At 42.5% G+C, this 27619-nt stretch overlaps 1 protein-coding gene across 1 annotated transcript in view; it reads right to left on the reverse strand.

Annotated features, from left to right (window-relative positions):
• Positions 1–27619, reverse strand: part of DOCK2 (dedicator of cytokinesis 2) — a 1347187-nt gene that overhangs the window by 366178 nt on the left and 953390 nt on the right. Inside the window, exon 40 of the mRNA XM_077266018.1 lies at positions 645–749. Coding sequence (XP_077122133.1) covers positions 645–749 — 105 coding nt within the window. The remainder of the gene's footprint in view (positions 1–644; positions 750–27619) is intronic.

A 27619-nucleotide genomic window follows, 5' to 3' on the forward strand; every position in this document is an offset into this window, starting at 1 on the left:
CGGAGTCCACCGCTAGTTTCATATTTGGATATGTAGGTCATAGAAAGTTGACTAAAATGATACCTTGATATTTGCAATCTCATGTCTTATTCCCCAAAAACCTGTGTTTCCTTAATATGCAAATGATCTGTTGAGAACTATGGGCAGGATACAGATCTCTCTGAGAATCTGCCTCCAGAGATTATTTTAAATAAAAGTGGGAGTTACCAGTGTTGGAAATATATACAAGGACAGCAGACATAACAAGTCTCACTCTGGTAGTGCACTCCAAAAAAAAAAAGGGTGCAATGCCAGAGTGAGTTTTGTAGTTAGATAAGTTTTGGAGGTAGATTCCCTGGCAGATCAGTGTGCAGTCCATGGATCTTAAAAGTTAATTTACATATTAAGATAACTGTGAATTACTCTGGAATAAGACATCAGATCGCAGTTATCAAGTTATCATTTTATTCAACTTCCAATGACCTTACATGCATATAGTAATGGCTGGTGGGTTGATCCTACTGATAGATTCCCTTTAATTTGCTAGATGTTATTTATTTTTTTGTTAGTATGTCAAAAAACTTGTAAACATCTACATCTGTATGTTCATTTGACAGCAGTATTGACAGCCATAAAATTTGCTATTGCAAATCTAATACATTTACCCGGAGGAATGTTGGGAATCCTTGCCCATAGTATCCAACTGCAAAGTAATCAGGCTTTGGACGAAGAATTTTCATTATGTTTTCATAAAAGTTTGCTTGCTGTGTCTAAAACAAAAAACAAACAAATAAAAATTTAATTTTAAAACTCATTGCAGTAGTTTGGAATATTTGTTTGTGAGAAAGCAGTGAAACAGTAAATGGTTAGAAAAAAAATAAGATGCATGATATTCAGTTAGACAGTTTTGTAAATGAATAGTGGTTTTTAAATACTGAGTAAACGTTGTAGGATATGTATTACAAGAAAGTTATTTGCAGTACTTTCAAAACTTTGCTTTAAACAGAAGTATCTTCTGGATTTTTTAATAATTGAAATCAGCTAATGAAACATATCATTGTGTTCGAATATGTTATCATTTATCAAATGTACTGTAGTTCCTCTCATACATTTTGCAGTGCATGGTTATGGAGGAATGCATTTCACCTGATATGCTTGTAGGGTTGCTTAACCCCTTAGTGACAGAGCCAATTTGGTACTTAATGACCAGGCCAATTTTTACAATTCTGACCACTGTCACTTTATGAGGTTATAACTCTGGAACACTTCAACGGATCCTGCTGATTCTGAGATTATTTTTTCGCGACATATTGTACTTCATGTTAGTGGTAACATTTCTTTGATATTACTTGCGATTATTTATGAAAAAAATGGAAATATGGCCAAAAATTTAAAAATGTAGCAATTTTCAAACTTTGTATTTTTATTCCCTTAAATCAGAGAGATATGTCACAAAAAATAGTTAATAAATAACATTTCCCACATGTCTACTTTACATCAGCACAATTTCGGAAACAAAATTGTTTTTTGTTAGGGAGTTATAAGGGTTAAAAGTTGACCAGCAATTTCTCATTTTTACAACACCATTTTTTTTTAGGGACCACATCACATTTGAAGTCATTTTCAGGGGTCTATATGATAGAAAATACCCAAGTGTGACACCAATCTAAAAACTGCACCCCTCAAGGTGCTCAAAACCACATTCAAGAAGTTTATTAACCCTTTACGTGCTTCACAGGAACTGAAACAATGTGGAAGGCAAAAATGAACATTTAACATTTTTTTGCAAACATTTTACTTCAGAACCATTTTTTTTTATTTTCACAAGTGTAAAAATAGAAATTTAACCATAAATGTTGTTGTATATGTGAGGGTAAACCACTGTAAACCACTGTTTGGGCGCACCGCAGAGCTTGGAAGAGAAGGAGCGCCGTTTGACTTTTTCAATGCAGAATTGGCTGGAATTGAGATCGGATGCCATGTCACGTTTAGAGAGCCCCTGATGTGCCTAAACAGTGGAAACCCCCACAAGTGACACCATTTTGGAAACTAGACCCCTTAAGGAACTTATCTAGATGTGTGGTGTGCACTTTGAGCCCCCAAGTGCTTTACAGAAGTTTATAAAGTAGAGCCGTGAAAATAAAAAATCGCATTTGTTTACACAAAAATGATCTTTTCGCCCACAAATTCTTATTTTCACAAGGGTAACAGGAGAAATTAGACTACAAAAGCTGTTGTGCAATTTCTCCTGAGTATGTTGATACCCCATATGTGTGGGTAAACCACTGTTTGGGCGCACCGCAGAGCTTGGAAGAGAAGGAGTGCCGTTTTACTTTTTCAATGTAGAATTGGCTGGAATTGAGATTGGACGCCATGTCGCGTTTGGAGAGCCCCTACTGTGCCTAAACAGTGGAAACCCCGCACAAGTGACCCCATTTTGGAAACTAGACCCCTTAAGGAACTTAACTAGATGTGTGGTGAGCACTTTAAACCCCCAAGTGCTTCACGGAAGTTTATAGCGTAGAGCCGTGAAAATAAAAAGTCACATTTTTTCTACAAAAATGATCTTTTTGCCCCCAAATTTTTATTTTGACAAGGGTAACAGGAGAAATTAGACCACAATCGTTGTTGTGCAATTTCTCCTGTGTACGTCGATACCCCATATGTGGGGGTAAACCACTGTTTGGGCGCACCGCAGAGCTTGGAAGAGAAGGAGTGCAGTTTTACTTTTTCAATGTAGAATTGGCTGGAATTGAGATCGGACACCATGTCGCGTTTGGAGAGCCCCTGATGTGCCTAAACAGTAGAAACCCCCACAAGTGACACCATTTTGGAAACTAGACCACTTAAGGAACTTATCTAGATGTGTGCTGAGCACTTTAAACCCCCAAGTGCTTCACAGAAATTTATAAAGTAGAGCCGTGAAAATTAAAAAAATCCTTTTTTTTCCCCTCAAAAATTATATTCTAACCTGCAATTTTTTATTTTCTCAAGGGTAACAGGAGAAATTGGACCCCAAAATTTATTGTGCAATTTATGCTGAGTAGGCTGATACCCCATATGTTGGGGTAATCCACTGTTTGGGCACATGGCAGAGCTCGGAAAGGAAGGAGCGCCGTTTCGGAATGCAGACTTTGATAGAATGGTCTGCGGGCATTATGTTGCGTTTGCAGAGCCCTTGATGTACCCGAACAGTAGAAACCCCCCACAAGTGACCCCATTTTGGAAACTAGACCCCCCAAGGAACTTATCTAGATGTGTGGTGAGAACTTTGAATGCCCAAGTGCTTCACAGAAGTTTATAATGCAGAGTCGTGAAAATAAAAATAAAAATTTTTTTCCACAAAAAAGATTTTTAAGCCCCCAAATTTTTATTTTGACAAGGGTAACAAGAGAAATTGGACCCCAAAAGTTGTTGTCCAATTTGTCCTGAGTATACTAATACCCCATGTGTGGGGGGGACCACTGTTTGAGTGCATGGCAGAGCTCGGAAGGGAAGGAACGCCATTTTGGAATGCAGACTTTGATAGAATGGTCTGCGGGCATTATGTTGCGTTTGCAGAGACCCTGATGTACCTAAACAGTAGAAACCCCCCACAAGTGACCCCATCTTGGAAACTAAAGCCCCCAAGGAACTTATCTAGATGTGTTGTGAGAACTTTGTATGCCCAAGTGCTTCACAGACGTTTATAATGCAGAGTTGTGAAAATAAAAAATATTTTTTTTTCCACAAAAAAGATATTTTAGCCCCCAAGTTTTTATTTTCACAAGGGTAACAGGAGAAATTGGACCCCAAAAGTTGTTGTACAATTTATCCCGAGTACGCTGATGCCCCATATGTGGGGGTAAACCACTGTTTGGGTGCACGTCAGAGCTCGGAAGGGAGGGAGCACCATTTGACTTTTTGAGCACAAAATTGGCTGTGGCGTTTAGAGACCCCCTGATGTACCTAAACAGTGGAAACCCCCCAAATCTAACTCCAACCCTAACCCCAACACAGCCCTAAGGCTTCTTTCACACTTCAGTTGTTTGGCGTCAGTCAGCTCCGACATAGTGATGGATCGACGGATCCGTCACAATTGTTGAGAAAACGGTTCTAACGGATCCGTTTTTTTGACGGACCGTTACTTGGGGGTTGTCTGGGAAAAGTATCTACTTTTTGGAGCATGCGCAATTGAAAAAGCGGATTGGGGCGACGGATCCGCCGAAATGACGGTAACGACAGATCCGTCGCCCATAGGCGACCATTCTATGGAATGACGAACGCGACAGATCCGTCGCGAACCGCCATTTTGGCGCAGACAAAAAACGTTACAATGGCCGTCAATGTCTAGATGATCTCCGCCAAATCTCGACGGATCGGAACGGACGACCATCCACCACAATCCGTTGCTAATGCATGTCTATGGGAAAATAGCGAATCTGCCAAAAAAAAATGGCGGATCCGCTATTTGACGAAAATGGCGGTTTCAGACTGACGCCAAAAGACTGAAGTGTGAAAGAGGCCTAACCCTAATGCCAACCCGATCCATAATCCTAATCACAACCCTAAGGATAATCGCAACCCTAAACCCAAAACAACCATAACCCTAATCAGATCCAAAAATCCAACACACCCCTAATCCTAATCTCAACCCTAACCTCAAACCTAACCCTAATGCCAATACAACCCTAATCCCAAACCTAACCTTAACCCTAATACCAAGCCTAACCCTAATCCCAAACGTAACCCTAATGCCAACCCTAATCCAAACCCCAATCCCAACTCCAACCCTAACTTTAGCCGCAACCCTAGTCCTAACTTTAGCCCCAACTCTAACTCCAGCCCTAACTTTAGCCCCAACCCTAACCCTAGCCCTAACCCTAAATTTAGCCCCAGCCCTAACCCTAAATTTAGCCCCAACCCTAACCCTAAATTTAGCCCCAACCCTAACCCTAAATTTAGCCCCAACCCTAGACCTAACCCTAACCCTAGCCCTAACCCTAACCCTAGCCCTAACCCTAACCCCAACCCTAATTTTAGCCCCAACTCCTCTCTCCTGCCGGCCGGCAGATGGCAGCAGAGAGCGGGCGCACTGCTCATGCGCCCGCCATTTTCTTTCCATAGGAAGAAGCCGGCGGGCAGGAGGGGACGCAGGAGGACCCAGGGACACTGGTAAGTATGATAGGGTCCCCGAATCCCCCTATTTCTCTGTCCTCTGATGTGCGATCACATCAGAGGACAGAGAATTACACATCGTTTTGTTTTTTTTGCGGTCGCCGGTAAACAGTTAATTACCGGCGATCGCAAAACAGTGGTCGGTAAAAACCGACCCCGATCATGTTCTTTGGGATCTCAGCTACCCCCAGCAGCCGAGACCCCAAAGATCTCCCTGGTGCCAGCTGGCGAGCACACTGCGCGTGCGCCCGCCATTTTTTTTGCCGGAAGAAGATGGCGGCGCCCATCGGGAGCCACGAGGAGCACCGGGGGAGACAGGTGAGTATCGGGGGGCCATCGGGGGCAATCGGGGACCCCATTTCTCTGTCCTCCAATGTGCGATCACATCAGAGGACAGAGAAATTAAATGGGAAATCGCGTTTTTTTTGTTTTTTTTTGCGACCGCCGGTAAACGGTTAATTACCGGCGATCGCAACTCAGGGGTCGGTAAAAAAAACCCGAATCATGTTCTCTGGGGTCTCGGCTACCCCCGGTAACCGAGACCCCAGAGAAAATCCGACTCTGGGGGGCGCTCTTCACTTTTTCCACAGCGCTGTTAATTAACGGCGCTGTGGTTTAACCCCTTCATGACCCAGCCTATTTTGACCTTAATGACCTGGCCGTTTTTTGCAATTCTGACCAGTGTCCCTTTATGAGGTAATAACTCGGGAACGCTTCAACGGATCCTAACGGTTCTGAGACTGTTTTTTCGTGACATATTGGGCTTCATGATAGTGGTAAATTTAGGTCAATACTTTTTGCGTTTATTTGTGAAAAAAATGGAAATTTGGCTAAAATTTTGAACATTTCACAATTTTTAAATTTTTAATTTTTATTTTGTTAAACCAGAGAGTTATGTGACACAAAATAGTTAATAAATAACATTACTCACATGTCTACTTTACATCAGCATAATTTTGGGAACAATTTTTTTTTTTGCTAGGAAGTTATAAGGGTTAAAATTTGACCAGCGATTTCTCATTTTTACAACAAAATTTACAAAACCATTTTTTTTAGGGACCACCTCACATTTGAAGTCAGTTTGAGGGGTCTGTATGGCTGAAAATACCCAAAATTGACATCATTCTAAAAACGGCACCCCTCAAGGTACTCAAAACCACATTCAGGAAGTGTATTAACCCTTCAGGTGCTTCACAGCAGCAGAAGCAACATGGAAGGAAAAAATTAACATTTAACTTTTTAGTCACAAAAATGATGTTTTAGCAACAATTTTTTTATTTTACCAAGGGTGAAAAGAGAAACTGGAACCCAAAATTTATTGTACAATTTGTCCTGAGTACGCCGATACCTCATATGTGGGGGGGAGCTACTGTCTGGGCGCACGACAGGGCTCTGAAGGGAAGGAGCCCCATTTGACTTTTTCAATGAAAAATTGGCTCCAATCTTTAGCGGACACCATGTCGCATTTGGAAAGCCCCTGTGTGCCTAAACATTGGAGCTTCCCCACAAGTGACCCCATTTTCGAAACTAGACCCCCCAAGGAACTTATATAGATGCATAGTGAACACTTTGAACCTCAAGGTGCTTCACAAATTGATCCGAAAAAATGAAAAAGTACTTTTTTTTCACAAAAAATTTCATTTAGCCTCAATTTGTTCATTTCCATATGGGCAACAGGATAAAATGGATCCTAAAATTTATTAGGCAATTTCTCCTGAGTACACTGATACCTCACATGTGGGGGTAAACCACTGTTTGGGCACGCGGCAGGGCTCGGAAGGGAAGGAGTGTCATTTGACTTTTTGAATGAAAAATTAGCTCCAATCGTTAGCGGACACCATGTCGCGTTTGGAGAGCCCCTGTGTGCCTAAACATTGGAGCTCCCCCACATGTGACCCCATTTTGGAAACTAGACCTCCCTGCGTTTGGAGAGCCACTGATGTGCCTAAACAGTAGAAACCCCCCACAAGTGACCACATTTGGGAAACTAGACCCCCCAAGGAACTTATCTAGATATATGGTGAGCACGTTCAACCCCCAAGTGCTTCACAGAAGCTTACAACGCAGAGCCTTGAAAATAAAAAATCATTTTTCTTTCCTCAAAAATGATGTTTTAGCAAGCAATTTTTTATTTTCACAAGGGTAATAAAAGAAATTAGACCCCAATAGTTGTTGACCAGTTTGTCCTGAGTACACTGATACCCCATATGTGGGGGTAAACGACTGTTTGGGCACGCGTCAGGGCTTGGAAGGGAAGTAGTGATGTCTTGAAATGCAGACTTTGATGGAATGGTCTGCGGGCATCACGTTGCATTTGCAGAGCCCCTGATGTGCCTAAACAGTAGAATCCCCCCACACTTGACCCCATTTTGGAAACTAGACCCCCCAAGGAACTTATCTAGATGTGTGGTGAGCACTTTGAACCCCCAAGTGCTTCACAGAAGTTTATAACACAGAGCCGTGAAAATAAAAAATAATTGTTCTTTCCTCAAAAATTATGTTTTAGCAAGTAATTTTTTATTTTCGCAAGGGTAACAGGAGAAATTGGACCCCAATAGTTGTTGCCCAGTTTGTCCTGAGTACGCTGGCACCCCATATGTGGGGGTAAACCACTGTTTGGGCGCACGTCGGGGCTTGGAAGGGAGGGAGCACCATTTGACTTTTTGAACGCAAGATAGGCTGGAATCAATGGTGGCGCCATGTTGCGCTTGGAGACCCCTGATGTGCCTAAACAGTGGAAACCCCTCAATTTTAACTTCAACACTAACCCCAACACACCCCTAACCCTAATCCCAACTGTAGCCATAACCCTAAACACAACCCTAACCCCAACACACCCCTAACCACAACCCTAACCCCAACACACCCGTAACCCTAATCCCAACCCTAACCCTAATCCTAACCCTAATCCCAACCCTAACCACAACTGTAACCCCAACACACCCCTAACCCTATCCGTAACCCTAACCACAAGCCTAATCTTAACCCTATTTCCAACCCTAGCCCTAATTCCAACCCTAACTCTAATTCCAACCCTAACCCTAAGGCTATGTGCCCACGTTGCAGATTCGTGTGAGATTTTTCCGCACGATTTTTGAAAAATCCACAGGTAAAAGGCACTGCGTTTTACCTGCGGATTTACAGCTGATTTCCAGTGTTTTTTTGTGCGGATTTCACCTGCGGATTCCTATTGAGGAACAGGTGTAAAACGCTGCGGAATCCGCACAAAATTGACATGCTGCAGAAAATACAAAGCAGCGTTTCCGCATGGTATTTTCCGCACCATGGGCACAGTGGATTTGGTTTTCCATAGGTTTACATGGTACTGTACACCTGATGGAAAACTGCTACGAATTCGCAGCGGCCAATCCGCTGCAGATCCGCGGCCAAGCCGCACCGTGTGCACATGCCCTAACCCTAACCCTACCCCTAACCCTACCCCTAACCCTAACCCTACCCCTAACCCTAACCCTACCCCTAACCCTAACCCTACCTCTAACCCTAGTTCTAACCCTTAGTGGAAAAAAGAAAAAAAAATATATTTTTTTTTATTATTGTCCCTACCTATGGGGGGGATAAAGGGGGGGGGTCATTTACAATTTTTTTATTTTGATCACTGTGATAGGTTATATCAGAGTGATCAAAATATACCTGGAACGAATCTGCCAGCCGGCAGATTCGGCGGGCGCACTGCGCATGCGCCCGCCATTTTGGAAGATGGCGGCGCCCGTGGAGAAGACGCACGGACACCGGGAGGCCCGGTAAGTATGAGGGGGGGAGATCTGAGCATGGGGGGTAGATCGGAGGACGGGGGTGGCATCGGAGCATGGGGGGAGCGGGCAGGAGGACAGGGGAGCAGACAGGACGACGGAGGTGAGCGGAGCACCGAACGGAGGACCGGGGAGATCGGTGGTGGTGGGGGGGTACATAAGTGTTTCCAGCCATGGCCGATGATATTGCAGCATCGGCCATGGCTGGATTGTAATATTTCACCAGTTTTTTAGGTGAAATATTACAAATCGCTCTGATTGGCAGTTTCACTTTCAACAGCCAATCAGAGCGATCGTAGCCACGAGGAGGTGAAGCCACCCCCCTGGGCTGAAGCACCACTCCCCCTGTCCCTGCAGATCGGGTGAAATTGGAGTTAACCCTTTCACCCGATCTGCAGGGACGTGATCTTTCCATGACGCCACATAGGCGTCACAGGTCGGATTGGCACCGACTTTCATGACGCCTACGTGGCGTCAAAGGTCGGGAAGGGGTTCAGTACCCTTAGCGGCCGCCGTTAAAAGGCGTATCGGCGGTCGTTAAGGGGTTAAAGATCTGTAAATTCATGGAGAATCTTAAAATAACTTTTTTTTCATCTGACTGCACTGTTCAGCCTTTAAAAAGCCCATCTATATTTTTACTAATTTGTACTGCACGTTTGAAAATCTTTTATAGCCATAGTTTATATATACCCAGAGAACTTTGAGCTCATATCAGAACTATTATGATCTACATTTTTCAATTGAATTTGAAATAAATAACTTATTTAGTAGCATCTTGGCACCATCCAGGTTGAAAACTGTTTATCCCCAGACATGGATTACAGCCTGGGAGAGTACATCGGACCGGTAAGGGATATATACAGTATATATTTTTTTACTGTTGCTTTATTACAGGTGATGAGCGATCCAATAGAATGGGCGTTAGGTGAGTATAACTGTTTTTTGTTATTTTTAAATAAAAAAATAAATGTGTGGTTTGTTTTTATTTGAAATAAAGGACTGTATTGGGGCTGTGTCTTTACTTACCATGTAACTATAGGATTAGTAATGGATAAGTGTCTTAAAGACGTCTCTCCATTACTAAGTCGTGGGCTTGATGTCACCAGACAATACAAAGGTAACAACAACCCCACAAATATGAGCCCCACTTGCCACCGCTACAGGGCAAGAGGGAAGAGCTGGGCAAAGCGCTAGAATTGGCGCATCTAATAGATGTGTCTTTTCTGGGCTGCTGCGGGCTGCTATTTTTAGGCTGGGGGCCAATATACATGGTCCCCTACCTGCCTGAGAATACCAGCTCCCAGCTTTAGCTTGGCTGGTTGTCAAAATGGGGGGACTTCATACAGTTATTTTAAATTATTTATTTACATAATTAAGAAAACAGCATGGGGACCCCTCTATTCTTGATAAAAACCTTGCTTATGCTGACAGCTGAGAGTTGCAGCCAACAGCTGTGAGTTTTGCTTGGCTGTTTTTTTATTTTAATTATTTATTTGGAAGTCAAGCGCTGGCTGATGAATACTCCAATCAGCCACCACCTGCTCTCACTGTTATTAGCAGCAGGTGTAGGCTGATGGGAGTAGTATACTCCCAGTCACAAATGCGGGGGTGTAAAGTGAAACTGAAGCTCTGACTGGCAGTAATGATCAGAAGCAGAGTTTGCTGCGATTTCATGCACATGACAGTGTGACAAACACAGTTCGGGTTTGGACCACCGAACATCAGGTAACACGTACTTCCTGGTGAAGTCCGTGTTCGGTGTCCTTGCCCGAACAGTAGGCCTTCGGTACAGATGCCAAACTTTACTGTTTGGGTTCACTCATCTCTAATGACAAGTTAATTTTCAATTGCTCTGAGACCACGCAAAATTTCTAATTGGAAAATGGACTAAAGAAAATGCCTAAGGCAGAATTAAAGAGCCCTTTGTGGCACTTCTCTTTTCTTTTTTCTCTCACTTAGGTGCTGTCCCAAATAAGTAAACAATCAGGGCTTGCTAACACTGCTGTATATTCTCTCCTGCTAGATAATCTGGCCAATTATGCTATGATGAAGAAAACCTGAAATTTTCTGCAAGAAATCCACATTTTTTTTTGCGTTTTTTTCCCATTTTTTTCCCCCGTTTTTTTTAGCATTTTGCAAGCGAAATTAGCTTGCAGAATGCTAAAGTTTTCCAAGCGATCTGTAGCATCGCGTGGAAAACTGACGGACAGGTTGGTCACACTTGTCAAACATACTGTTTGACAAGTGTGACCAACTTTTTACTATAGATGCTGCTTATGCAGCATCAATAGTAAAAAGATATGTTAAAAATAATAAAAAAAATAAAAAAAATGGTTATACTCACCCTCTGCAGACAGCCGACCTCCTCAGCGGTGTCTGTTCCTATAGATGGTGTGGTTCAGGACCTTCGATGACGTCATGGTCACGTGAGCGGTCACGCGACCAATCACAAGACAGCGACGTCATCGCAGGTCCTGAACCACACCATCTATAGGAACGGAAGAGAGAGAATGCACCGCTGAGAAGCGGGAACACTCCGGGGCCATCAGAGAGTGAGTATATGACTATTTTTTATTTAAATTCTTTTTTTTTGACCAATTATATGGTGCCCAGTCCGTGGAGGAGAGTCTCCTCTCCTCCACCCTGGGTACCAACCGCACATGGTCTGCTTACTTCCCGCATGGTGTGCACAGCCACATGCGGAAAGTAAGCAGATCAATGCATTCCTAGGTGTGCGGAACCCCCGCAATTCCGCAAATTTAATGAACATGTTGCTTCTTTTTCCGCTATGCGATTTTTTCGCGGAAAAAAATGCAGCATGTGCACAAAAAATGCGGAATACACTGAAAATAATGGGAGGCATATGAAAGCGTTTTTTTCGCGTTTTCTTCGCGTTTTTATCACGTTTTTATAGCGAAAAAACGCGAAAAAAACGCGAAAAATACTGAACGTGTGCACATGGCCTTAGAGTACATGTTACTGAGATAAAAAAAAATCACAGCACAGGCGTGAAGATGTACAACTTTATTTCTCCACCTTCTCCATTGTCTCTGTGTGTACATCAGACTGCACTCAAATGTCACAACAGTACATTTCGATGTTTGACTCTCACCCACAGACATGTATGAGTGCGTGTGATCCAATTATTGGAGGCATTTGCAGTATGCTGCGATTGTTTTCTCATGCCGAATCAGCATGACAAAATTAATTGTAGATCTGCACTGCCCACATAGTAAAACATCAGATAGCACTCGGGTGCGTTATACGCCAGAGTGATTGTACCCTCAAAGCTGTTCATTTTTTTATTAGTCATGTGACCTGAAAGAGTTTACTGCATAGTTGTCCAGTGGTGGCTGTCGGTCATAGGATTATAATTTTAATTGGTCGGTAAGGGAAATGTTACATACAATTTCATGGTTTATCAAGAAATAAAGGAACATAAAAAAGACCACAAATTGTGTATATTACCATCTAGTTTCCTATAATTTGCTTGCCCAGATTAATGATTAGTAAATTATTTGTATCATCACATACGAGTACACCTTTATCACAGCAGGTTTCAGTCTTTGAAGGCCACTGTATTAATTCATTGGTGAATTAATTTCTCGGACAAAGACATGTAGACATATGGCATGATGCAGGTTGATGCTTGGTTGGAAAGCAGATTTTTTTTAGTTGTCCGTCAAGCAGGTGGGTGCACATTTTCTTATTCATGAGGATAGTTTTCATCTTACTTAAAATACCTAAAATTGTTTTTAAGTGATTTTTGTGATTTGAGTCTCCTTCCAAGTATCAAACCCAATAATTTTGCATTGGTACAGTAACGTAGGCCTTAGGGGAAGGCTATTGGAAATTGAGGAGAGATGATTTGTCCACGGACCCTCTTTCTCAGTTGCAAGATATATTCAACCTCATGTATTACGATTTATTTGTTCTATGTATATTTTTGTATGGGTTTCTGTATGCTTGTTATACAGTGGGTACGGAAAGTATTCATACCCCTTTACATTTTTCACTCTGTTTCATCGCAGCCATTTGATAAATTCAAAAAAAGTTCTTTTTTTCTCATTAATGCACACTCTGCACCTCATCTTGACTGACAAAAAACAGAAATGTAGTAATTTTTCCAAATTTATTAAAAAAGAGAAACTGAAATATCACATGGTCATAAGTATTCAGACCCTTTGTTCAGTATTGAGTAGAAACACCCTTTTGAGCTAGTACAGCCATGAGTCTTCTTGGGAATGATGCAACAAGTTTTTCACACCTGGATTTGGGAATCCTCTGCAATTCTTTTTTGCAGATACTCTCCATTTCCACCAGGTTGGATGGTGAACGTTGATGGACAGCCATTTTCAGGTCTCTCCAGAGATGCTCAATTGGGTTTAGGGCACGGCTCTGGCTGGGCAAGTCAAGAATGGTCACAGAGTTGTTCTGAAGCCAGGATCTTACCACCTGGCCAATATTTTTTTCTGAGGTGGGCACGAAAACCAACACTCTATCCCCTTGCTTAAAGGACTAATCTGTTGTTTTTCTATTGTAACTTTGACAATGTGTGATTTGGGCATTCATGACCGTTGGGCTCCTGTTCCCATGTCTCTCTTGCACTGTCCAGCAGGCTACTGTGATGTTTACCATATAATAGTTCAAACTGAGAGAATCCCGTGGAAGACTGTGGTACCTCCCAGATAGTGAACATTAGATACGGCAACAACATATCCTAGTGTCTCCCAACTGTAGCTACCACATAGATTATAGTATAAATCATTCTACTAGACCACCAGTCTGTGGGTGGTAGACTGACATGCACAACTGTTTGACCTGGAGCAGCTTACACAATTCTATAGTGACCTTGAATATGTAAGGAGTCCCTTGATCCACAAGGATCTCCTTTGGTAGGCCAAGGCAGCAGAGCAGTGGACTATGGAAATTTGCTGTGGGTGCGGTGAGCGGACATTCTGGGCACGACTCATAAAACTCTGTACCCCAACACAAATCTGTGGCTGAAAGAAATGCTGTAGAATATGTTCTTGCAGTTTTTTTAGCTCCTAGATGACCTCCGAGCACGTGTTTGTGGCTCATCTCAAGCACCTCCTAGCAGTACAATTGAGGCATTACCAGCTGTTCAAAAATGTTGTCACATAATTTGTTAACCCAGTATAACAACTCCTGGTTGACCACCATTTGAGGAAAAACCACCTCTGCCTCAGGTTGCTATGCCACCTCATTTATCATTATCAAAAGTTCCCATGCCTGGGCTAGAGTGGGATCCTGGAGCTGACCTGTCACAAAAGCATCCAAGGATACTTCCAGCTCCAGAACTGATGTGGTTTCCTCGACCTCTTTTGCCAAGACCGCTATAGTAAAATTATTGTCATTGCACTCTTTCACTATTATGGTGACCCCTAGAGCAGATATCCCTGACTCAGGATCTTTGGGTTCAGCACCCAGATATATCGTTACCTTGGGAGGGCTAGTTTTGCTCTTCCATTTGGACCAGAAAAGCGGAAAGTCTCTTCCCAAAACAGTACTGTATGGAGGGTCAGTAAACATACAGTGGGAGTGGTAATTTCCCCACGGGGGGTGTAAAAGGTAACAACCACAGTCAACCCTGATTTTCTGACCATTGGGGTTTTCCACAGCAACCAATAACCCATGGACAAGTGTCACTAGGCTCCCTGAGTCCAAGAAAGTCTGTCTACTACCCATTGACACATACCTGGCACAAATGGGGTTCACTTCTTGTGGTGTTTGTATCCACGGTGCAGTGTGGGCATACATAGATACCCCTCAAGTAAGCCCGCAGTCCATAGGCACAGTAGTCAGGGGGAAGTTGGAAGCCACATGTCCTGGCATTTAGCACTGCCAGTACCTGACAGAAGTGGAACCTCTGGTCAGTTTAAGGGATACTGGACTCCTCCCTCATAAATGGCACAATTCAGACTAACCCCAGCAGAGAACGATATCCCTTTCCCAAGCTCCTGGGATTGTAGGGTCCAGCATGATACATGCAGTGGGGCAGAGTCCTTTACAAAGTCCTGGGTGGCCACATATCGCCTGATCAGGCTAATCACCTGATCCAAGTTGCCCAGGTCCCCATGTTCCACCCAGTGCTGTATGGCTACTGGCAGATTTTGCACGGACCAATCGACTACTACCCTCTCTACCATCTAAGCTGGGCTCAAGGTCTCAGGAATGGAGCCAATTGTTTTACTAACTGCAACAAATCAAATGCCTGAGGCCTAGCGGGGTCGGACTCCACAAAGGACCACTGGTACACACGTTGCGCCCATACATATGTATTAACCCCCAGTCATCCAAGGATTTCACCTTTGAGTTTCCCATAGATTATTATTATTATTATTATTCATTTTTATAGCGCCATTTATTCCATGGCGCTTTACATGTGAAATACGGGGCAAATATAGACAAATACATTAAACATGAGCAAAAACAAGGCACATGGGTACATAAGGAGGGAGATCTGGGCATCCTCCTGGCTGAGGTGAAGGTATGCCTTCTGGGTGTCTCATATCAGGAACAAAGCCACCATTTGAGCCCACTGGGGAATTGGAAAGCTCTCCTGCTGCACTGTGCGTTCATACACCGTGTCTTCCTCAGGTCTCCTCTTCCTTAGCGTTGACCTGACTTTGTCCTGGGCCTCAGTACAAACCGTGATCATTGGCAGGGGTGTCTTTTGCAAGACCGCAATCTTTTGCGGAATTAGGTTGTTGGTCTGCTGCTGCTAAAACTCTTGCTGTTGCTGCATGTGGGTGAGAACCAACTGTTTTAGTATTTCCTCCATCTTGTTGGCAGACCGGGGCTATAACATTGCAGGCTTGATCACAAACATGTAGCTTTCTTTGGTGTATGTCTCAATTCAAACTGCTTTGCATTCTCCACCAAAACTACTGCAACAGCGTCTCCGCCAGTGAGTTTAGTGAGACTGTGACTTAGGCAAGTTAAATAAAACTTCCTTTATTGGCCAAATACTGGAAACCTCCGGATAGCAGCTGTGAATATGGAAATGAAGCCCAGTGCCACGGACACTAGCACCCCCGTAATATTGTTGGGTGCTATTGTAGTTACCCACGCAGCTGCTACATGTGAAAATCCAAACACAAAATTTGACCCAGTCCACACAATTTTATTTTGCATGGTAGCCACAGCTGTGTCTGTGATTACAATTAGAGTTGAGGGAATTTTTCAAACTTCAGTTGCAATTACAATCAGCGGTGAATATTGTATTTGCAATATTAGCTAAACATCATTGGAGTCAATGGGAGTAGGAATGACCGAATATGTTCGGAATTGATTTTCAAAGATACCTTCGGCAGAAATAGGGTACCAATATGGAATGAATATGGCAAATTCAGATTCCGCGACCGATTCCAAACACATTCGGCAAGTATCCACAATTGCAGAATGGCGTTGGGAGAAAACACATTCGCAAGATGATTTCACTGCACTCAAACAAGCAACACTCGCATTCAAATCAGCTCTCACCTCTGCTAAAAAAGCCCATTTCACTTCCCTAGTATCTTCTTTATCCCACAACCCCAAACAGTTGTTCAAAACCTTTAACTCCCTCCTCCACCCACCACTGCCCCCTCCGACTACCTTAATCTCTGCTGAGGACTTTGCCACACACTTCAAAAATAAGATAGACCAAACAAGGCAAGTCTTTGTTGTCTGACCACCACAACCCCTTTGTATGCCAGACTAATGCCCTAACCCCATAACTTCACTCTCCAAAATCACTGAAGGACAGCTTGCTCATCTTCTCTCCAAATTACACCTCACCACTTGTGCACTTGACCCCATCCAACTTCCTCCCCAACCTCACCACTACAGTAATCCCATCCCTAACCCATCTCTTCAATCTATCACTAACTTCTGGTACCTTCCCCTCTGCTTTCAAAATTGCCACAATCACACCTATCCTCAAAAAGCTTTCCCATGACCCGAGCGCTATGTCCAACTACCGCCCCATATCTTTGCTCCCATTTGCTTCCAAAATACTTCAGCAGCACATCCACTCTGAACTTTCCTCTCACCTACCATCTGGCTTCTGTCCCCATCATTCCACTGAGACTGCCCTGACCAAACTTATGAATGACTTACGCCAAAGCTAACAGACAACTCTCTATACTCCTCCTTCTAGACCTATCCTCTGTCTTCGACACAGTTGACCACTGCCTCCTAGTTCAGATCCTCTCTTCCTTTGGTGTCAAAGACCTCACCCTATCCTGGATCTCCTCATACCTCACCAACCGCACATTTAGCGTTTTCCACTCCCATACTTCCTCTTCATCTCGCCCCCTCTCTGTTGGTGTCCCCTCAAGGCTCTGTCCTAGGACCTCATCTCTTCTCAATCTATACCCTTGGCCTGGGACAACTCAAAGTCATATGGCTTCCAGTACCATCTATATGCCGATGACACTCAGATCTACCTCTATGCTCTCTAAAATTCCAGAGTGTCTATCAGCCATATCCTCCTTCTCCTCTCGCTTCCTCAAACTCAATGTGGATAAAACCAAACTAATTATCTTTCCTCCATCTAGCACACCTTCCCTACCTGATCTATCTATCACAATAAATGAATTCACACTTTCCCCCATCCTGGTAATCTGCTGCTTTGGAGTAACCCTTGGCTCTGCCCTGTCCTTTAAACCGCACATCCAAGCTTTCGCCACCTACTGTCGCCTCCAGCTCAAAAATATTTCCAGAATCATTTATTTCCTCAACCCTCACTCTAGGGCACACACAATCATTTTGGTAATCATATCTCGCCTCGACTACTGCAACATCCTCCTTTGTGGCCTACCTTCTAACACTCTTGCACCCCTCCAATCCGTCCTTAATTCTGCTGCCCGACTAATTAATCTCTCTCCTCGCTACACTCCTGCTTCCCCTCTTTGCAAATCCCTTCACTGGCTCCCAATTTCCCAGCGTATCCAGTTTAAACTACTAACACCGACCTACAAAGCCATCCATAACCTTTCTCATCCGTATATTTCCAACTAATCTGTCAATATCTTCCCTCACGTAATCTCCGGTCCTCCCAAGACCTCCTTCCCTCTTCCACGCTTATTCGCTCCTCACCCAATCTCTCTCCTCGGTACTCCCCCACTTCCCCTTTCTGCAAATCTCTTCACTGGCTCCCATTCCCTCAGCGTATCGAGTTCAAATTATTGATACTGACCTTCAAAGCCATCCATAACCTGTCTCCTCCATATGTCTCTGAACTAATCTCCTGATATCCATCATTGGAGGAGTCTAAAAAAGGCTTCCTATTCCTGTGCATATCGCCTTTACTGTATGATTTACACAATAGGAAGCCTTTTTTAGACTCCTCCAATTGCACTATCTTAGTATCATAAGCTTTGCACATGGCATATACTTACCTTTTGTATTTAATTATGAACTTTTCGCATATTTAACGATATCATAATTTATTGCCTCTTTTGGTGGTCTTTCTTTTGCATATTTCTATCCCCACCTTTTTACATGTTTGATTAATATTGTTTTTATATATGTCCTAATAAAAATTTGTAATTTTATGGTTAATTGCTTCTATGTCCGTTTTTTGATGTATATATTGTTTTGAAGCTTTGCCACTGATCTAGGAAGTTTTCTTTGCTTCTTTGATGCATCATAGTCATAGAGTGTTAGAGTTGGAAGAAACCTCCAGGGTCATCATATCCAACCCCCTTGGTAGTCGGTGGAGTACATCATATGTGTTTTTATATATAAGGTTTTGGTTTAAAGATCTGTTATTTAATAGATTATTCAAGTCCATCATTCAAAAACTCTTAAAAGTCCATGCTTATTTTAAAAGTTTAAAAATTTTAGCCATGATGGCTATCTAGAAAACATGAGTAAAATTAGAACAAACAGACACGTTTCAATCTATATGATCTTAACCCCTTTACCCCAGGAGCTGGTTTGCCATGACCAGGTAATTTTTTTTTACATTTTGACCACTGTCCCTTTATGAAGTAATAACTCAGAATCACTGGGATTTGTTGAAGTGTTCCAGAGTTTGAGTTTTCATGACATTTTGTACTTCATGATAGTGGTAAAATATCTTCAGTATGACTTAGTATGAAAAAAATAAAGGGAAATTTGGCAAAAATTTTGAAAGTTTTGCAATTTTCCAACTTTTAATTTTCATGCCCTTAAAACACAGAGATATGTCACACAAAATAGTTAATAAGTAACATTTCCCTCATGTCTGCTTTACAACAGCATAAGGGTTAAAAGTTGACCAGCAATTTTTCATTTTTCCAAAAAAATTTACAAAACCATATTTTAAGGGACTACATCACATTTGAAGTCACTTTGATGGGTCTATATAGCAGAAAATGCCCCCAAAAGACATCATTCTAAAAACTGCACCCATCAAGGTACTGAAAACCATATTCAAGAAGTTTAGTAAGCCTTCAGGTGCTTCACAGGAATTTTTGTAATATGGAAAAAAATGAACTTCATTTTCACAAAAAAATGTAATTCAGATCCAACCTTTTTCATTTTGACAAGGGTAGCAGGAAAAAATGGACCATTAAAATTTGTTGTGCAAACCACTGTTTAGGTGCACGGCGGCAAAGTTTGGAAGGGAAGAACCAATAGACTTTTTGAATGCAAAATTTGCTGGAAAAATTTGGCAGACGCCATGTCATGTTTGTTTAGGCACATCAGAGGCTCTCCAGTTAAAATCCCCCACAAGTGACTCCATTTTGGAAATTGAGGTCCTCAGGGAACTGATCTAGATGTGTGGTGAGCACAATGAACCCTCAGTTGCTTCACAAAAGTTTATAACGTTGAGCTGTGAAACCCCCCCCAAAAAAAAAAAATTTTCCCCACAAATATGTTTTTAGCCCAAAATATTGCATTTTCATAAGGGTAACAGGAAAATTTGCACAGCAAATTTTATGGTGCTATTTCCCCTGAGTATGCCGAATATGAGGGAGAAAACTACTGTTTGGACGCATAGCAGGGTTCAAAAGAGAAGGAGCATCATTTGGCTGTTTGAATGTAAAATTGCTTGGAATCTTTAGTGGACGTCATGTCCAAATTGGAGGGCCCTTGATGTGCCTAAACAGTTGAAACTGCCCACAAGTGATGCAATTTTGGAAACTAGACCCCTCAAGGAATGTATTTAGATGTGTGGTGAGCACTTTGAACCCCCAGGTGCTTCACAGAAGTTTAGAACATTGAGCCATGACAATAAAAAAATACATTTTCCCCACAAAAATTTTATTTTGACCCCAAATTTTGCATTTTAACAAGGTTAACAGGAGAAAATGCACCATACAATTTGTTGTGCAATTTCTCCAGAGTACACCAATATCCCTTATGTGGGGGGATACTACTTTTGAGGCACAGTGCGAAGCTCAGAAAGGAAGAGGTGCCATATTGGAGTTCAGATTTTGCGGGAATAGTTTGAGAGTGAATATCACATTGGCAGAGCCCCTGAGGTGCCAAAACAACAGAAAGCCCTATATGTGAACTGTTTTTACAAACTACATTCCGCAATGAATTTAACTAAGGGTGCAGTGATTATATTGACACCACATGTGCCTCACATAATTTTACATCATTGAGTGAAGAAAGAATACATTATATTATTACCACAAAAATATTGTTTTAGCACCAAGTATTTAATTTTTTTAAGATCTAATAGAAACATTTTTTACAACAAACTGAGGACCATTTTTTCCTGAGTGCATCAATACCCTACATGTAATTGGGAAATATTTTTCAATCACAGTGCAAAGCTCTGAAGGCAAGGAGCACCAGATTTTACTGTTGTGGCTTGCAGATGCAGCGCCCCAGAGTCCTGGTCGTTGCAGTACTGTGGCTCCGCCACTATGGGGAGCTATGGTACGTCTGATTGCACTAAAGGAGTTTCTCTGACCAGGTAACACCTCACTACACTTCACACTCCGGCCACCAGGGGGGGTGGTCCTATCTAGTAGGCCACTCCTCACTGGTAAAACTGGGGGTTGGACAGGAAGACAGGGAGAAGTAGCTGGGAAGAGCTAGTGAGAGGACCTGTCAGGGATGGGATCCTGGCAGACTCCTCAGAGCAGAACTAACCAGTGCACAACGGGAATACAGTAAAGAGGAATTAGGACCAGAAGGAGTCGTGCTGTTAGACCGAGGCAACATCCTTCTGAGGCGCAAACAGTCGGTGGCCGGAACGCCGAGCAAGTAAGAGACTTTAAGTACTACTGCAAACCACAGCAGGACAGCCAATTAAAGGTTGGCTGTCTCACTTAACACCTAAGCAGACAACGGAGGCAGCTGTGGGAGAGGGGCGACTCTAGGGTCCCGGAAGAACTCCAGGCCTACCCCGTCATACGGGTGCGTCCTACCATATCATCTGGGGGACGGAGAGAACGAACATCAGAGACAGACAGAAGCAGTTGTGAGGACTACCCCGGGAGCTCAGCAGGGAAGGACTACAACACACAGCACTAGAAGGTAGACACTGATTTCCACCTGTAAAGAGAACTCCTGATGTGCCTTTGGACCGGCCGGTCTCAGGCAGCCCTGTTGACAGCGCTCTGGACTGAGGACTCTAAAACCTTCAGTAAAGAGGTAAAGAGACTGCAACCTGGTGTCCTCATTATTTACCACTACAGCACCACCACCACCATCATCCATCATATCTATCACTGTACGCCCCTCAGCAGGGTCACGGGCCGGGCCTAGCCACCGTGACAACCCCAGAGCAGAGACTCAGAGGCCCGGTACCGGGTACCCCTCGGCCCTGCGGCAGTGGGGGCGCTACACAGATGCCATGACCCACTGGGAGAGTCCATGAAATGCCATAACAGCAGAACCCCCCATAAGTGAACCCATATTACAAACTACACCTTTTAATGAATTCTTCTAGGGGTGCAGTGATCATATTGACACCACGGGTGTGTCACAGAATTTTATATCATTTGGCAGTGAAGAAAAAATAACCATTGTTTCAGCCCCATATTTTAAATTTTCACACATGAAGTGGGTAAAAATGGCACTATAATTTGTCCCACAGTTTCTACTGAATGTGGCAATAACCCATACGTGGCTGTACTGTACTACTTATCCATATGGAGAGACTCGGGAGGACCGAGAGTTATTTGCCTCCTGGAGAGCAGATGTTCCTAGAACAGTTTGCAGACTCCATTTGCAGAGCCCCTAATTGCTAGAAGAGAAGAATCCCATTTTGGGAACTATACGCCTTGGGGCATTAATCTACAGGATTTTGACTCCATGAGTATTTTCCAGAAACAAGCAGCAATGAATGTTGCCAAGTGAAAACTGCAAACTGCAACTTGTTAGTCACTACAGTGTACTGGTCGCTACAAAGGCAGACACCAGTATGTTATGCCAAGCCTGTGCTTCTGGAGGCATGCACCTGTAAGTTCGGCAACCTCTAATAGCTTCAGAAATACCAAATGTGGACGCAGTATGTGGTTTAGGTACATTGTGGGGCTCAGAAGGGAAGGAGGTATTTGGATTTGCGAGCAGATAATTTGCTGAATTTCTTTTGAGGGGCAAGGAGCCATTTTGCTTTTCTAGAGCCTTTGTGTTACCAGTAACGTGGATGCCCCATATATTTCTGTTAACAGATGACGGTCTGGAGTGGTGGCTTGCTTTTTTTGCGGATTGAGTTGAAGCGTTCATTGGGAATATTTTACATAATATTTGGGATCACATTTATCTGGCGCTCTATGCTGAGCACTTACTTTGGGGTTTCCATCTAAGTCTCCTAGTGATATGACAGATGAAAATACGGAGAGATCCATTCACTATAATAAGGCAGCAGAGTTACTCTGGACTCCGTCTGGCCTCTGTTCAGTGTTGTAAACCTTTTCAGTAGTACACAAAACTGTGGCCGATGGCACTTTTATGCAATCCTAAAAAGATGGACACCGCTGGATCACAGGTGCCTCCCTCTGCCTCATTATAGGGAATCTTCCGCTAGAGATTCCGTATGAATCACGTATTTCAGAGATTTACAAGGAAACCCCGCTGTAAGCACTCAACACAGGATAAATGTGCGCCGAGCCTCGTTGAGAGGTTTGGGAGGCAGAATGAGAAAATGAACAGCAGGTGAAGAATTGGTTTTATTTATTTTTTATGACATTTCTTGTGTGTTATAAGTGATTAGATAACTTTATTCTTTGGTGCAATTACAGCGATACTAGATTTAAAATGGGTTTTTATGTTTGGCTGCTGTCACACACTGAAAGACGCTTCTTACTGCAAAAAATAGTTTTTGCATCACCATATTTTGAGAGCTATAATTTTTCCATATTTTGGCCCACTGAGTCATGTCATGGCTTGTTTTTTATGAGCCGAATTGACACTTTTAATGGTACAATTTTCAGGTACATGACATTTTTTATTACTTTCTATTAAGATTTTGGGGAGGCAGAATAAACAAAAATTAGCAATTCAAGATTTTTTTGGGGGGTTATGCAGTTTCGTGTGTGGTAAAATTGATAAGGCAGTTTTATTCTATGCAGTACGATTACAGTGATACCTCATTTATTTTTTTTTATGTTTTGGCGCTTTTACACAATAAAAATTATTTTATAGAAAAAATAACTAATTTTGCTTCGCTTTATTCTGAGAGCTTTAACTTATTTATTTTTCCACTGATGGAGCTGTAGGATGGCTTATTTTTTGCAGGACAAGATGACGTTTTCAGCGGTATCATGCAGATTTATATCTATCATTTTGATTGTGCTTTATTCCACTATTTGTTCGGCGGTATGATGATAAAACATTGTTTTTTGCCTTTTTTTTTTATTTTTTATGGTGTTCACTAAAGGGGTCAACTAGAAGAACTGTGTTATAGTTTGGGTCCTTACAGATGCGGTGATTCCAAATATGTGTACTTTTATTGTTTATATTTTTTTCTTATTCAAATACTTATTAATAGATACAATATGTTTTGATTTTTTTATTATTATTTTTATAAGTATTTTTACAATTATTTAAAACATTTTTCCTTTTTTTATTTACTTTTCTAACTTTGTCCCACTATGGGACTATCATTTGCAGGCTGATCTCTTGTATAGCATGGGGATGCAGCAGCACCCCTATGCTATGCAAACTGTGAGCTCTGTACTGACAGAGAAAGTTGTGCATAATGAAGCAATTTTCCTAGCTCTGGTGACCCAGATGCTCTTATGACGACATCAGGTCACCATGGCAACAGTCTGGATGCCGCATCATACCACAGGATCTCCGATCCATAGGCAGGGGCACTGTCAGCCCTCTGCCGGCTCCAAGAATGCTCACCACACTGCAAAGTAATCGATGTCCAAGATGGAGATACACGTGAAGGGTGCAGCTTCTGCAGGTGAGGCACAGCCATGAATCCATCCAACGTTAAAATCTATGCTGATAATTAAATGAGGGTGCCGCGCTGGAAAACAAAACTATGGCTAAAAAGTTAAAGACTCCCACTCCCCTACCTTACAGATGGAAGTCGACATGTCTCCTTGATAAGGAGGTCGGCTGCTGCAAAGACGTTCTACGTGCTGTTAGAAGGACTGTGGTATTGATACTGCACAAATCTACAAGACCTTGAGAAAGAGGGACGTTACCCTCGAAACGCGTCGGGTGGCCCCTGCTTGTGTCCGTCTCATGGACAGGTGACGTCACCGCTAAGCCACGCCCCCACTCACTACGCTACTGTTCGGCGGCGCCATCGGCCGAGGCACCTGCCGTGCACCTCAGCGGCGAGCGGGGTGAGGATTTCTGCACTACAGGAGGACGCTCCCTGTAGATTTGTGCAGTATCAATACCACAGTCCTTCTAACAGCACGTAGGACGTCTTTGCAGCAGCCGACCTCCTTATCAAGGAGACACTCCGACTTCCATCTGTAAGGTAGGGGAGTGGGAGTCTTTAACTTTTTAGCCATAGTATTGTTTTCCAGCGCGGCACCCTCATTTAATTATCAGCATTGGTTTGTCACTGTACGGCAGTGTTTTTTGCACACAACCTGCCCGGGTGCCTGCAGCTTCATTTCAGGGGTGTAACCCAGCGCCAGTGTGATTCTTTCATTCAACGTTAAAATTTTTTTTTTTCCCAAGCCATTAAAACAAAGATCCAGGGGAATTGTAGAAAATTGATGCATTTTTGGCGCAACTCAGGCGCCCTTATAATAGGATATAGGTTTGCAATACACACAGGATATATAGTATATATACAGTGGGGAAAAAAGTATTTAGCCAGCCACCAATTGTGCAAGTTCTCCCACTTAAAAATATGAGAGGCCTGTAATTGACATCATACGTAGAGAACAACTATGAGAGTCAAAATTGAGAAAACAAATCCAGAAAATCACCTTGTCCGATTTGGCAAGATTTATTTTTCAAATTATGATGGAAAATAAGTTTTTGGTCATTAACAAAAGTTCATCTCAATATTTTGTTATATATCCTTTGTTGGCAATGACAGAGGTTAAACGTTTTCTGTAAGTCTTAACAAGGTTGGCACACACTGTTGGTGGAATGTTGGCCCATTCCTCCATGCAGATCTCCTCTACAGCAGTGATGTTTTGAGGCTGTTGCTGGGCAACACGGACTTTCAACTCCCTTCAAAGGTTTTCTATGGGGTTGAGATCTGGAGACTTGCTAGGCTGCTCCAGGACATTCATATGCTTCTTAAGAAGTCACTCCTTTGTTGCCCTGGCGGTGTACTTCGGATCATTCTCATGCAAAAAGACCCATCCATGTTTCATCTATAATGCCCTTGCTGATGGAAGGAGGTTTGCACTCAAAATCTTATGATACATGGCCCCATTCATTCTTTCATGTAGACAGATCAGTCATCCTGGTCCGTTTACAGAGAAACAACCCCAAAGCATGATGTTACCATCCCCATGCTTCACAGTAGGTATGGTGTTCTTTGGATGCAACTCAGCATTCTGTCTCCTCCAAACATGACAAGTTTTGTTTAACATAGTAACATAGTAAGCAAGGCCGAAAAAATACATTTGTCCATCCATTTCAGCCTATATTCTGTCAGAATAAATCCCCAGATGTATGTCCTTCTATATAACCTAATAAATGTAAGATTCAATATTGTTACGCTCCAGGAAGACATCCAGGCCTTTCTTGATTCCCTCGACTGAGTTCACCATCACCACCTCTCTCTACCAAACAGTTCTACCTTGGTTTCATCAGACCATATGACATTCTCCCAATACTCTTCTGGATAATCCAAATGCTCTCTAGCAAACTTCATAAGGACCCATACATGTACTGGCTTAAGCAAAGGGACACATCTGGCAATGCAGGATCTGAGTCCCTGGCGGCGTAGTGTGTTACTGATGGCAGCCTTTGTTACAGTGGTCCCAGCTCTATGCAGGTCATTCACTAGGTCCCCCCGTGTGGTTCTGGGATTTTTGCTCACCATTCTTGTGATCATTTTGACACCACGGGGTGAGATCCCTCAATCTGGAGCTCCACGCAAGATAATATATGTGATCTTGTCTTCCATTTTTTATTATTGCTCCCACAGTTGATTTCATCACACCAAGCTGCTTGCCTATTCAGTCTTCCTAGCCTGGTGCAAGGCTACAATTTTGTTTCTGGTGTCCTTTGACAGCTCTTTGGTCTTCACCATAGTGGAGTTTAGCGTGTGACTGTTTGAGGTTGTGGACAGGTGTATTTTATACTGATAAGTTCAAACAGGTGCCATTACTACAGGTAATGAGTGGAGGACAGAGGAGCCTCTTGAAGAAGTTACAGGTCTGTGAGAGACAGAAATCTTTAATGTTTTTAGGTGACCAAATACTTATGTTCCACCATATTTTGCAAAATAAATCTTTCCAAATCAGACAAGGTGATTTTCTGGGTTTGTTTGCTAATTTTGACTCTCATAGTTGTGGTCTACCTATGATGTCAACTACAGGCCTCTCTCATCTTTTTATGTGGGAGAACTTGCACAATTGGTCGCTGACTAAATACTTTTTTTCCCCACTGTACACCAATAAATACGAATCACATTCAAAGGAATGATAATTGCATTTAGTAATAACAGCTGTGTGCTACACTGATTAGAATCACCAGGGAATTAATAGAGAGAGAGGAAAAAAATGTAGGCACTGCTTCTATTGCTGATATTAATTATAAGCTCTTCTATTCAATTTTTTAGCTTCCTGGTCGTGGCACCAACGTATCTGACATTGCACGAACAGCATTCAATATAATAAATCACATAATAAACCACATGGTGGGAATCACAATTGATAAAGGATCTCAGCATTTAGAAGGCAGGCAGAGGTAAGCCCCCACAGCACATTGCATGATCTAACAAGTTTGTGTAAGAGTAGGCCTACAGTTCTAATGCATTGCAATGCTGATACTCTGCAATGCATTAGAACTGCAGAAAGTGAAAGTCCCATAGAGGGAGTAAGTAAAAAAAAAAATGAAAGTAGAAAAAAATTGTAGAAATATATGTATATTTTTTAATCACAAAATAATAAAAAATTTATAAAAAATATAATATACCAATATATATTTTAAGAAAAAAAGTACACATATTTGATATCACCACATCCAGAATGACCTGACCTACAACACTGTACCACCAATTAACCCATTCAATTAATATCATGAAAATAGAAAAGTGAGGCAAAAAACAATAATTCAGGAACTGTGTTTTCAGGGTTTTTTATGCTCTTCTGAATATA

This window comes from Ranitomeya variabilis, chromosome 5, assembly GCF_051348905.1.
Source record: "Ranitomeya variabilis isolate aRanVar5 chromosome 5, aRanVar5.hap1, whole genome shotgun sequence".
NCBI lineage: Eukaryota > Metazoa > Chordata > Amphibia > Anura > Dendrobatidae > Ranitomeya > Ranitomeya variabilis.